Source organism: Salvelinus alpinus, chromosome 1 (assembly GCF_045679555.1).
Source record: "Salvelinus alpinus chromosome 1, SLU_Salpinus.1, whole genome shotgun sequence".
NCBI classification, from domain to species: Eukaryota; Metazoa; Chordata; class Actinopteri; order Salmoniformes; family Salmonidae; genus Salvelinus; species Salvelinus alpinus.
This window is the reverse complement of record NC_092086.1, coordinates 80,734,536-80,749,240: the sequence shown is the minus strand read 5'-3', so window position 1 is coordinate 80,749,240 and position 14,705 is coordinate 80,734,536. Positions and strand designations below refer to the sequence as shown.

Below are 14,705 nucleotides of genomic sequence, written 5' to 3'. Positions count from 1 at the left end.
GAAGTGGAGGCCAAGACTATAACACATCAGAGACAGTACTTTAAGGATAAACCTCTGTTTTGAGGGAGGCTGCCGCTGACTCCATTTCGCTATTCTCAGTCACCGCGTGTGAATAATGAGATGATTCAGTGGGAGTCCACGTGTGGAGAGTGGGTTAGATAGACAGAGCATCTCTCTCTGGGGGAACACCAATACTGATGAAGTGGGCATGTCAAGCAGCGAAGAATGCTGATCACGCTGTCCTAATGGAATATATATAAGCCAAACCAGCAACGATACACTGCTTCTCAGTCAAACTGCCTGGACCTCAGTTAAGGCAGGGAAACGGAATAAAATACACTATATACAGTATACAAAAGTATGTGGACACCCCTTCAAATTAGCGGATTTGGCTATTTCAGCCACACCCGTTGCTGACAGGTGTATAAAATTGAGCACACCGCCATGCAATCTCCATAGACAAACATGGAATGGCCTTACTGAAAAGCTCAGTGACTTTCAACGTGTCACCGTCATAGGATGCCACCTTTCCAACAAGCAGTTTGTCAGCTGTTATTGTGAACTGGAAACGTCTAGGAGCAACAGTGGCTCAGCCACGAAGTGGTAGGTCACAGAAGCTCACAGAATGGGACCACTGAGTGCTGAAGCGCGTAAAAATCGCCCTCAAAACTTGAGACATCTGTGGCTTTGTGTTGTGTGACAAATTGCATATTTTAGAGTGGCCTTTTATTGTCCTCAGCACAAGGTGCACCTGTGTAATGATCATGCTGTTTAATCAGATTCTTGATAGGCCACACCTGTCAGGTGGATGGATTATCTTGGCAAAGGAGAAAGGTCACTAACAGGGATTTAAACACATTTGTGCAGAACATTTTTGAGAAATAAGCTTTTTGTGCGTATGGAAAATTTCTGGGATCTTTTATATCACTTCATGAAACATGGGACCAACACTTTACATGTTGCGTTTATATTTTTGTTCAGTATAATTGTGTAGATACTCCGCTAAGAAAAACCCTTGTAGGATGGCCAAGATCAGGGTGATCAGAAAAATCTGAAAAATAACATTGTGTCAGCTAGGCTGGATGCTGTGTGAGAATTAAGGCAAACTGACAGGCTCACGGTTGAACTCGTCATCTTTCTTATAATCCAGAGAACATAAAACAATATAGAGGTAAAATAGATATTGATTTTGAGATATGACATGTAGTGTTTTCATATTTTAGTATACGCTTTTCACATTAATGCAAAATTCCTGTTATTTCGTGAAAATGTATCAGAAAAACAAGCGTATCTCTGTGAGATATCAACGGAGCACTGAGCGTACCGCAAGCTTTTTATTTTCAGCTCCTACCACCTTCATTTCGCTTTCTGCAGAAGACCACCACAACATGTAAAATCCTCAAAAGTCACTGCGAGAAGTGGCACCACTCTATCAACAGAGCTTGGTGCTTATTATCAGATGTATTAGGTTACGGAATCCGACTTTTTGGATTGGTAATGATATTTTAGAGAAAGACCCCACTGATAGATTCAGAACATAAAGAATCATATTTGTCTTGGTAAAATGTAAAGTGAAATTTCATCACCAAAGCCCGTTTTCACCCTCTCTGGGCAGAGTGGGTGGACTGCCTACAAATTGTAAAAAGAACAGCGCCCAAACACAAAGGAAAATAACTCAATAACACCTAGAATAGACTGACAGATCATATTCTGTGTCCACCCCATACCTTCTCAATTATCTGTGCTAGGTGAACTTAGGCAAACTTTGCGTAGCATTCTGCAGTCTGTTTTACTGACTGTCAAATCAATGGTTGAACAGGCATATCAGGAGGCAGATGCCCCTTAGTTGACCTTGGTTGTGTTGAGGGAGGCAGACACAAAGCTCGTGGCATACACAATGGCCCAGGACCAAAATGGAGGCAGAGTGATGTCTTACCTGGGATAGGCCGAGGTGGACTGATGCAGTCTCAGAGATGTACATGATTTTGCCGTCTGAAGCGACAACGAATACGAAGCCGTCCAGAGTCTGGGGAACAAAACGTGTTAGACCCGAAAATATACCATCCATTTTGGATAGTAACATGCATAGAAGGTCAGTTAGAATTGTAGATATTAGACATTGCTTAAGAGTGCCTTTTATGCCTACTCTTTTGTAGTCTTTCAAAAACCACACTCTGTTCTATCACATCTGGCTCTAATCATGGCATGAAATCCACTACAAATTCTTGGCAAAGCCAACAAATTCCATAGCAAAAACATTGAAACATCAATGGCATTTCCTCTTCAGAACACTACAATTGTCCTAAATACATACAGTACCATATAGTGGTCTTTTACCAAATAGGGCTGTCTTCTGTATGTCACCCTTACCTTGTCACAACACAACTGATTGGCTCAAACGCAGGAAAGGCCAAGAGTGTGCAAAGCTGTCATCAAGGCAAAGGGTGGCTACTTTTCTCAAATATAAAATAGATTTTGATTTGTTTAACACTTTTGTGGTTACCACATGATTCCATATGTGTTATTTCATAGTTTTGATGTTTTCACTATTATTCTACAATGTAGAAAATAATAAAAAATAAAGAAAAATCCTTGAATGAGTAGGTGTGTCCAAACTTTTGACTGGTACTGTACGTTGTATATATAGTACTGCAATATTGTGTTACATATTTGTGTTGTGTATAATGGGTCATATATCTGTGTTGAAAATATCCCACCTGCAGTAGATGGGAGCCCAGTTCTTTTGCCATGGTGTCCAGAGGGCTGATTCTGGTAGGCTGGCCCCAGGCCTCCCCCAGCCCTGTAGAGGAAACACACAATAGGTGTTGAATACATTCCCGAGCTGCTTCCAGGAGAAGAGGACACTATGAAGTGGACCCAATATATAGCCTCACATTATTTTTTGACTTGTCTGGTCAGATACTGCAATCTCAGTGGTACGGGTTAATGACAATGTCTTCTACGCCAAATGAAAAGATGGACACCAGCCAGCATTAAAGGGGGCATCAATCACGACAACTGTCCCTTGAGATGCTGCTCATAATGGTTTGAAAAATATTGAACCTTGTAATGTATAACATACAGTTAATTCTCCTTGGTAATACTAAAGGATTTCAAGCTGCTCTATCCTGTCTCATTATGTTGTGTGTATTTGTTTTAAATCACATAGGTTGGAAAGTAGTGTATGTATTTGCAGCTGATGCAAAGTGAGTGCACAGAATCCTACAAGCACACATGTCCACCAGTCCTGTATAAGGTTGGACTAACGGGAGATGTCACATATGAGAGTAGATTTCAGAAACACACCCTTATGCAGTACTTTTGCTGTATTTAAAGATTTTATTTTAGTTCGTGCTTGACTCAGATCCCATTATTTGCTCATGCCCACATCCATAATCCCCTATGTCACTAAGAACAAGGTATATTTTTCCTACAGTCACTCTTACTTGCTGTGATATTATTTGTCTATTATGCTGGACACTGGGACATGCAAACAACCTACTGGGCACAAACAGGTTGAATCAACATTGTTTCAATGTAATTTGGAATTTGGAAAATACATTGGATTTCAAAAAAGTCATCAACTGTTGTTTGAGGGTGACATTTCAACCACAAGATTGTCATCATGGTAACCAAATTTCAACATAGACAAATCTTGTATAAAACATGTTGAATTTGTACCTTTAAACAACGTCAGATCTTCAACGTAGCTTTGATATTTGTTACTGACTATTATTGTGCTTTCGTTAGAATGATTGATAAGAGAGCTCCACTTAAAAAAACTAAATAGATTCACTAAATAGTCTTTCCAAAGAGTAGGTTTAACAGAGCAAAGGAAGTGTGACCATACCTTATCACTCAATTATGCTATTTAGCCCTATATAGCATTTATAACGTCATCAACAGCTTTTGTTTAAATTCAACCCAGAATTTAACTTAAAATAAACAATACAATAGGCCTAGGGTTTCAAGCTCTGGTTGATATCAAATCTAGCGATATTTGGTGATGTTGAATTGTGTTCGGTTGTCAGCGCAACCAAATATCAACATTTGAAGGTATATCTTCTGCTTCAATAGTTCCATCACTAATAATGAATATGTTGGATTCACGTCTCCATTTCAGCTGAAAATCTAAGTTAAAGAATAGGACTAAATCAAATCAGACTTTATTTAAAGTGAATTTAAAGTTTTATTTGATTCAGTCTTATTCTTTAACTTATATGTTTGGTTAAAATGGAGACGTGAATCCAACATATCAATTATTAATTTGAAGACAAACTAGAATTAAAGCCAGACTAAATTAGTAGCATAGATAGAACTATCCAAGCAGAAGATACATCTCCTTCAAATGGTGATATTTGGTTGCATTGACAACTAAACACAATTCAATATCATTTTTGAAATACAATAAATAGCCTATTAACTTGTTGACAAGATAAGAAATGATATGTTGGATTCACGTCTCCAACTCAACCAAAAACAAAAGTTGAAGAATGAGATTAATCCATTGGTTCAGATGGAACTATCCAAGGAGTAGATACATCTCCTTTAAATGCTGATATTTGGTTGCTCTGTCAACCAAACACAATTCGATATATAACTTTTTTAATACAGTAAATAGCCTAAAGTTAAACCTTAAAGGGATACTTCAGTATTTTGGCAATGAAGCCCTTTATTTACTTCCCCAGAGTTAGATGAACTCATGGATACCATTTTTATGTCTGCATACTGTATGAAGGGCGTTATAGGTAGTTTCGCTAGCCAATGCTAACATGTTTTAGCACAGTGACTGGAAGTCAATGGTATCTACTAGCATGATAGCATTTACCATATACTTCCAGTCACTGCGCTAACGCCAGTTAGCAATTGAGCTAACGCTAGTTAGCAACTTCCTTCAAACTGCACACTGGGACATAAAAATTGTATCCACAAGTTTATCTTACTCTGGGGAAGAGTAAGATAAACCCAAATCCTGAAGTATCCCTTTAAAATGAGTAACAGCCAGACTGTTACTCATGGCCACATTCTGAGGTTACTGTAACTATACATTTATTCTTATCATATACAGTGCATTTGCAAAGTATTCAGACCCCTTGACTTTTTCCACATTTTGGAACGTTACAGCCTTATTCTACAATGGATTAAACGAATGTTTTCCCTCATCAATCTACTCACAATACCCCATAATGACAAAGCTAAAACAGTTTTTTAGAAAAAATATGAAATATCACATTTACATAAGTATTAAGACCCATTACTCAGTCATTTGTTGAAGCGCCTTTGGCAGCAATTACAGCCCAGAGTCTTCTTGGGTATTATGCTACACGCTTGGCACACCTGTATTTGGGGAGTTTCTCCCATTCTTCTCTGCAGATCCTCCCAAGCTCTGTCAGGTTGGATGGGGAGAGTCTGGCTGGGCCACTCAAGGACATTCAGAGACTTGTCCCGAAGCCATTCCTGCGCGTTCTTGACTGTGTGCTTAGTGTTGTTGTCCTGATGGAAGGTGAACCTTTGCCCCAGTCTTAGGTCTTGAGCGCTCTGGAGCAGGTTTTCATTGAGGATCTCTCTATACTTTGCTCTGTTCATCTTTCCCTTGATCCTGACTAGTCTCTCAGTCCCTGCCGCTGAAAAACATCCCCACAGCATGATGCTGCCACCACCATGCTTCACCGTAGGGATGGTGCCAGGTTTCCTCCAGACGTGACGCTTGGCATTCAGGCCAAAGTGTTCAACCCTGGTTTCATCAGACCAGAGAATCTTGTTTCTCATGATCTGAGAGTCCTTTGGGTGCCTTTTGGAAAACTCCAAGTGGGCTGTCATGTGCCTTTTACTGAGGAGTGGCTTCTGTCTGGCCACTCTACCATCAAGGCCTGATTGATGGAGTGCTGCAGAGATGGTTGTCCTTCTGGAAGGTTTTTCCATCTCCACAGAGTAACTCTGGAACTCAAAGTGACCATCAGGGTGACAGAGTGACCATCAGGTCCTTGGTCACCTCCCTGACCAAGACCAGCTCTAGGAAGACTCTTGGTGGTTCCAAACTTCTTCCATTTAAGAATGATGGAAGCCACTGTGTTCTTGGGGACCTTCAATGCTGCAGACATTTTTTGGTACCCTTCTCCAGATCTGTGTATCGACACAATCCTGTCTCGGAGCTCTACGGACAATTCCTTCAACCTCGTTGCTTGGTATTTGCTCTGAGATGCACTGTCAGCTGTGGGACCTTATATAGACAGATGTGTGCCTTTCATGTCTAATCAATTGAATTTACCACAAGTGGACTCCAATCAAGTTGTAGAAACTTCTCAAGGATGATCAATGGAAACAGGATGCACCTGAGCTCAATTTCGAGTCTCATTGCAAAGGGTCTGAATACTTAAGTAAGGTATTTCTGTTTTTTATTTTATATACATTTGCTAAAAACCTGTTTTCGCTTTGTCATTATGGGGTATTGTGTGTAGATTGATGAAGATGTATTTTCATTAAATCAATAGCATTCGCTCCTATGGCCTATTTATTGCCTACCTCCTCATGCCTTTTGCACACAATGTATATAGACTAATTTTTTCCCCCTACTGTGTTATTGACTTGTTTATTGTTTACTCCATGTGTAACTCTGTGTTGTTGTCTGTTCACACTGCTATGCTTTATATTGGCCAGGTCGCAGTTGTAAATGAGAACTTGTTCTCAACTAGCCTACCTGGTTAAATAAAGGTGAAATTAAATTTTTTTTTTTAAAAATGCATAGGCCATTGCAGTAATAATCTGTGAAGAATCTCAAATGGCACTGATCACTTGCACCATGTATTTTTAATGTAGTCTCAACTGCAATCCCGATCATTTGGTTCTGCTACTATATGAAGCACAATTATAACACATTAATCTCCTATTTATTTTACTAGGCATGTCAGTTAAGAACAAATTCTTATTTACAATGACGGCCTACCCCAGCCAAACCCTAACCCGGACCACGCTGGGCCAATTGGGTGCCGCCCAATCACAGCCAGTTGTGATACAGCCTGGAATCGAACTAGGGTCTGTAGTGACACCTCTAGCACTGTGATGCAGTGACTTAGACCGCTGCGCCAATCGGGAGAACATAAAAATCTGTTGTATGAATAAACAAAATATCTGATGTTGTATTCCCATTTGAACTTTGCTGTGCTTTTAAATGGTTGAAACACAGGCAAAATTGTGGTGTATGTATTAACAGAAAATTCAGCCCCCAGATTCATTTCGTACATTTACATTTACATTTAAGTCATTTAGCAGACGCTCTTATCCAGAGTACATTTTAAGAACGTATTTCCTGCAATTCCACACAGTTTGACATGGCATACAGTATTATGCCTCACTTGAGGGGTCCTATAAGGGTTATATGGAAGGGTATTTTGAAAAAACTGTATAAGTGGAAGGATAATTGGAAGGCCCTCCAACCCCCCAAAAAATAAAAATACATGTTTTTTTGGGGTGAGGGACTGATTTTTTTTGCGGGGAAACAGCTAACTTCCTGCATTTCAACAAATTGTACAGTTTTATAAAGTGCAGTTTTATAATGCTATTTTACAAATTTTGTCATGAGTCTGAGAGAAAATGTTGTAATTTTAAAGCTAATTTCCTGCAATTCTACACATTTTGCCATGGGGCAGGAAGACAAGTGTGCTGTTTTATAGCTCATCTCAAGCTATTCTTCACATTTTGCCATGAGGATGAGAGAAAATGTTGCAGTTTTAAAGTAACTGTCCAGTGAAAATATAACTTTAAAAAGTTCATATATTGTTAACTTATACCCAAATAACGTTGTTGACTCATCCTATACTAGTTTTTGTGACCAAAGCATGAATTGAAGAAAAAACACTTCAAAAACCCCACTTCAAACTTATATCTCAAACAGACCGTTTCAAAAATGCTTGCTATTTCCTCCTAGAGGTAATGAGCTGGCATTAATATTTTGAATGACCGGTATAAACCCACACCATTCCAACACAGAGAAGCTGCTTTTTAACACACTTAATTGCCATTTTTTGGAAGGAAAACTATTTCACTCATATTGTAATTTATTAAAGGTCATATTTCATACAAATCTGGAAACACTGGACAGTTACTTTAAAGATCGACTTTCGGCAAAAACTCCAAAAGTTACGGCTTTAAACTGTAACCAAAAACAAATCCTGTGAAATGACATCAACACATACTGGAGGTTACTGGCTAGCTACAAGTGGCTAGCTTAGCTAATGAACTAGCTATGTACATCGTTACCAGAATGACACATCAATTAATTGGAATTTGGTTGTGCTTTTAGATGGTTGAAACATAATGATAACACATTGGAAATTTAACTAACTTTTGGCTTTCTTTTTGAGTGGGTGAATATAGGTTTTAATCTCATTGATCAACATCTCAACCAAATATTTGAAATGACATGGTGTGCCCAGTGGGAACCTTTGTGTGTTTATACTCAATAAGTCTGTTTGCAAATTATGACTTGACAAAATCACCAGAAAAAAAGAAAAGAAAAATAAGCATATGAAACATGTTTTAAAGAAAGTGTTACATTCACAGAAATATCACAACTGTCATCTGAAAATATAAAACCTAAATTTGAAATGTATTATGATGTGTGATGAAGTTGAATATTAGCATGCCAGGTTGTCCATCATATTAATTTGTAGAAGGGTGGAATTTGTCAAATGCTGTGAACTCAATGGCCAGTGTCACTTATTTCATATACAGTGTATTCAGAAAGTATTCAAACCCCTTCACTTTTTCCACATTTTCTTACGTTACAGCCTTATTCTAAAATGGATTCAATAAAACATTTTCCTCATCAATCTACATACAATACCCCATAATGACAAAGTGAAACCAGGTTTTTAGAAATGTTTGCAAATTTATAAAAAATTTAACTTATATAAAATTAAACTTATTTACATAAGCATTCAGATCCTTTGCTATAAGACACGAAATTGAGCTCAGGTGCATCCTATTTCCATTGATCATCCTTGAGATGTTTCTACAACTTGATTGGAGTCCATCTGTGGTAAATTCAATTGATTGGACATGATTTTGAAAGACATGCATCTGTCTATATGAGGTCCCACAGCTGACAATGCATGTCAGAGCAAAAACCAAGCCATGAGGTCTAGGGAATTGTCTGTAGAGCTCCGAGACAGGATTGTGTCGATGCACAGATCTGGGGAAGGGTACCAAAAAATCTCTGCAGCGTTGAAGGTCCCCAAGAACACAGTGGCCTCCATCATTCTTAAATGGAAGAAGTTTGGAAACACCAAGACTCTTCCTAGAGCTGGCAGCCCAGCCAAACTGAGCAATCGGGGGAGAATAGGCCTTGGTCAGGGAGGCAACCAATAACCATGTCTGCAGCACTCCACCAATCAGGCCTTTATGGTAGAGTGGCCAGACGGGAGCCACTCCTCAGTAAAAGGCACATGACGGCCAGCTTGGAGTTTACCAAAAGGCACCTAAAGGACTCTCAGATCATGAGAAACAAGATTCTCTGGTCTGATGAAACCGAGATTGAACTCTTTGGCCTGAATGCCAAGCGTCACGTCTGGAGGAAACCTGGCACCATCCCTACGGTGAAGCATGGTGGTGGCAGCATCATGCTGTGGGGATGTTTTTCAGCGGCAGGGACTGAGAGACTAGTCAGGATCAAGGGAAAGATGAACAGAGCAAAGTATAGAGAGATCCTCAATGAAAACATGCTCCAGAGCGCTCAAGACCTAAGATTGGGGCAAAGTTTCACCTTCCAACAGGACAACAACACTAAGCACACAGTCAAGAACGCGCAGGAATGGCTTCGGGACAAGTCTCTGAATATCCTTGAGTGGCCCAGCCAGACTCTCCCCATCCAACCTGACAGAGCTTGGGAGGATCTGCAGAGAAGAATGGGAGAAACTCCCCAAATACAGGTGTGCCAAGCGTGTAGCATAATACCCAAGAAGGCTCAAGGCTGTAATCGCTGCCAAAGGTGCTTCAACAAAGTACTGAGTAAAGGGTCTGAATACTTATGTAAATGTGATATTTCAGTAGTAAAAAAAAAAAAACATTTGCAAACATTTCCAAAAATCTGTTTTTGCTTCGTCATTATGGGGTATTGTGAGTAGATTGATGAGGGGGAAAACTATTTAATCCATTAAAGAATAAGGCTGTAACGTAACAAAATGTGGAAAAAGTCAAGGGGTCTGAATACTTTCCGAATGCACTGTATAGTCTGGGTTCTCAGAAAAACATATGAGCATTGAGCACCCTACATTTTCTCAATTTAACTTTGCTTTGAGTGCTTTGATTTGACTGAGTTGCAAAACTGGGGGAAATATACAAAATAGTGGCTATTGCACAATATGTTTTGGACAAACATTCAGGGTTAATAGGTCACAGTTTTAACTCTTATATTTTCATACTTTTCACCATCAATATCAATTTAATTCACTGTGTCTTGATTTGATAGACGGGATTAGGGATTAGGTGCTGTGCAGGACAGGCCTTTTACGGATTTATAGGCCCAAATCACGTAAGTGGCTGCGACAGAGACGTTGCACTTGCACCCCCGCTATAGGCATAAGTGGAAGCAATTTGAGGTGGTGTGAAAAAATGTGTTTGCTTATTTATTAGTCTTTTTAAAGAACTGCCTCAAACTAAAAATAAATTAGGCCTATATTTGCGTAATTTGCACACGTTGCACATGGAATGCGCGAGATAAACATGCATAATTTGCGTGAGGTGATAGGCCTATATTTCACAAACTTTTGCGCATCATATTGAATTCTGCCTCGAGTCCAAGTTTCTGAATCCCCAGAATAGTTATTTGCAGTGCTTGACTTGGACTGAAATAGGTGCCGGCACTCAATTTGGGTGCCGGTAGGCCTACTGTTTATAATTAGGTGCAGGTGCCCCACAATACTTTTGATTTACTATTCTAGAAGAGGAACAGGAGCTCGCTTAACCAGTAGAAAATGATGGTGCCGGTACTCAGCTCCGATGAGGTCATGCCCAAGTCAAGCATTGGTTACTTGCAAAATAAGCCTACACATTTGACAAATGTGAGGGACAGTGGCCATTAATAGACTCGTTGGACGGAGTTCACATCTCTCTCAGTACCAGGATGTCGTGAATTACATGTAAACCCAAACAATATTCAATACATCTGATGTTAGAATAATCAATATGTCAAACGAGAAAGTAAAAACAAAAATGTTACGGCAGACTGTATTTTGGCCTAGCCTTGGCCTACTTATTAATTTGAAGTGACTGTTCATTTCTACAGTTAATTAAAAACGAAGGCCTATATTTCGTGTGAAACATTGTAATTAAGATTAAACAATCCTATCTAATCATATTTGCTATAACTTGGAGTGCTTAAATAATACTTCACCTGTAAGTTAATGTAATTTAAAACGGAGGCCTATGGTCTGTACTTTTGAAAGAGGCAGCATAATCATTTTCTCGAAGTAGGTTCTTAGTTTATTAATTAGTTCATAAATCCATTTCTGTTTTGTCATGGAAGTTGCGTTTATTTTAAATTACAATAGTATGGCTATTTAGTTGTTTTAGGGTAGTGTCTGATTTTGCTCCATAAAAAAAACAACGAATTGGCCTAATAATTGATGAGACTATTAATTTATTTGATTTCCAAATATTTGAAATTACATCAATCACATTTTTGATTACTATAATTAAATATGATCAAGACTATAATAGATGTAGGATTACATTTTGTTTTTGTAATATTGTTATACAGGTTAATCATTTATAGATTCCACAAGATTTTAATGGTGAAATGGTCCAGCCCTGAATGGTCATACATTTAGCTACTCAAATCCATAACTAACGGGTGGCCCTTTTAGTCCGTGCCTAAAGGTTTCTGTGACTTTATGAGTGATGACATATCAATTCTAAGAGAGGAAGAGGGCTGTTTTCCTCAGGTTTAGCCTGTCGAAGTGTTCCTTTTATTGACCATAATTGGATGATTTATTATAACTCATAATCTAGAGCCACATGTATAGGAGTGAAACATTATTAATGGGAAGTTATAATCTTGTAAAATAAGTACTTTTTAAAATTGTATGACCAGGTGGGAAAGAGGAAAGTTGGTGACAATTATAATGGCACTTTTAGGCATGCATGGTCATATCCCACTGGGCAAACACTGGATGAATCAACGTTGGTTTCCTGGCCAAAAAATATGTGTGATGACGTTGAATCAAAGTGGAAAATTGGTTGGATTTGCAAAAAGTCATCAATGTAAAGGAATGTCGTAATTGGGTACCCAACATTTAATATAAATCCATTGACATGTTGATATTTTTGGGATTTCACATTGAATTCACATTAGTTGACAACTCATCCAAATGTAAATCACAACTAGACGTTGAACTGATGTCTGTGCTCAGTGGGATGCATATATTTATAATTGGCAAATTCTACTGGAGATTCATTTCCGACAAATAACTCTCCTTGTCCATAGAAACATTAACTAGGGAATGACAATGGTAATCTACATGACCCCAAAAATGTACATATATTTCAAAATTAACGCAATGAAAAGGCATGCATTTTCTTATATTTTCTGGCCCTTCCTAATATGTATTTGTTAAAAGTATAATACAAAGACTAATATTATGTTTTAAAAACTGACATGTGCCTCTTCTCCTGAAGACATAGGCCTAATTATGATTAATCATAATTGATAGTGGTAGCATAACTTACCATCCGGAAACACGGCTCTCATCTTCAAGTAACTGGTTGTCAGCCGAATGATTGAAGCCTTATCCAGTTGTGAGGTGATGGCCGAAGGTAAAGGCAGTAATTTCGCCAGTTCATAAAATTCTCCATTTTCTTTCTCTCGTCTCGTCTTCGCCGCATTCTTGGACTTTTCCTTCATCTCTGACTGTTGTAAATTAATGCCTGTTGCAACACAGAACACCTTCCTCTTCGCCCTCAAAACGTAGATTTTTCCTTTTTATCTTTGAATCAGAAAATGCACTTACCAATTACATCATAACAATATTGTAACATATTTTTTTAATTTCTTGAACGATCTAGTGAAAAATAATCACTCTCCTGTCTCCTTATAAATTGCAGATACTTGCATGTTCACTAAAAACAACCTGTTGCATGTAATTAATTCCAATTAAATATTACAACCATTAGCCTACATGTTGATATGTAATGAATGTTCGAAATGTTGGTCTCCAAAACATTGCTTTGCGACGCCTGTGCATAACACAATTTAGGTGGTAAACAACGTTAAAGTTACCAGAGCCCTGTAATCATTTGAAAAGCTTTTTCTTTGACTAGGCTACTTTTCATTCAAAAGAGTCTGGGAGGACAAATCTTCAGTAGGCTCCCTACAGTCTCCAAGTGGTGGCATGAGAAACAGGTTGCTCTCTACTGTGCAAGTAAACTCCGGAATATGTAGACTGTCAAATATCACACGGATGAACGCCCCGTTTAAACAGAAAAGACTCCCTTGAAGTATCAGAAAATCTCTCAAGTTCAGGCACACCATCAAAAGACGATTTGGTTGGATTCGCTATACCTCATCGGTGCGAATGTGTAGGCCTATTCATTTGCGTAAATAAAACGCTCATTTTGATCTTTTGATTAACGAAAGCAAGGAGAATGATTCAAATTATTCGTGCGTAATGGCAATGCGTAGGCTATCCAACTATTCAACTTGTCGAATAATTACAACATCCATGCCCAAGACACATTTAAAGACGTCCATGATGTAGATGTTTTACAGCATATCAATTTGAAGTTACCTGCGCCTGGAATGTTATTTTTCACACTTCATTCCAGAGTGTGTTTGCTGCCATAACCACCAGAAACCTGTCTTCGATGACGCACTGGCACTGCAGTTAGGATGATTAGTGAATAAGGACTATATGTCCTTCCCATGTAATGTCCACCTTGTTTAATCGACTCAGGAAGACATCAACTGAGTTCTCCATTTCCTTATTTCAACGCCAGGATAAGGATATTTAACTAGGCTACCAATGGGGAGCATGCGAAGTTGTCTCAGACAGTGCTAGGAATAATAACGCAACCTTTTCGTCTTCAAGAAGTCTCGTTTTTTGGCTTCAGTAATCCTTAAAGACAGACCGATTTTCCAAGCAGCACCCGTCAATTCCTTTTGCAGAACCAAATGCGGACTGAGGGAGAGGGGCGGTGCGCAGGCAAGAGGGCACAGTTACATCACGGAATCTTTACCGCCTGGATCAAGCTTCAGTGCAAATAAATTGTACAAAAATAAATAATACTATATCAACTCTAGTGTGAGGCTGACTACATGACAATAGACTGCATGTCTCCTCCTAATTAATCTGGTCACATGTAGGCTCCTGGGCACAAACTGGATGAGTCAACGTTGTTTCAACGTAATTTGTCAAAATATTGTGATGTGGAATCTACATTGAAAATACATTGAATTTGAAAAAAGTAATAAAGGTAAACTGTTGTTTTGAGGGTGAAACTTCATACACAGGATCATGTCATCATGGTAACCACATTTCAACAAAGACAACCCGTGTATAAACTGTATTGAATTTGTATCTTTAAAACAACGTCAGATCTTAAATGTTATACCCACTATAAAAAAAATATATATATATAGGCTGGGTAGCGCATCTTACTGGAGAGTAAATATATCAACTGCTACCCTTTGGTCTCCCATCCAGGGTTTTACC

The 14,705-nt window shown here is 38.7% G+C and overlaps 1 protein-coding gene across 3 annotated transcripts in view; it reads right to left on the bottom strand.

Annotated features, from left to right (window-relative positions):
• Window positions 1-14,170, bottom strand: part of LOC139531298 (single-minded homolog 2-like) — a 30,435-nt gene extending 16,265 nt beyond the window's left edge. The window contains exons 1-4 of one of the 3 annotated variants that reach the window (XM_071327803.1): window positions 13,782-14,170; window positions 12,724-12,980; window positions 2,718-2,800; window positions 1,937-2,026 (exon numbers count right to left, since the gene is read on the bottom strand). In XM_071327803.1, the coding sequence (XP_071183904.1) occupies window positions 1,937-2,026; window positions 2,718-2,800; window positions 12,724-12,898 (348 nt within the window). In that variant the 5' untranslated portion in view covers window positions 12,899-12,980; window positions 13,782-14,170. The other 2 variants (XM_071327805.1, XM_071327804.1) reach the window with 2 other exon arrangements.
• Window positions 14,171-14,705: the final 535 nt, after the last annotated feature.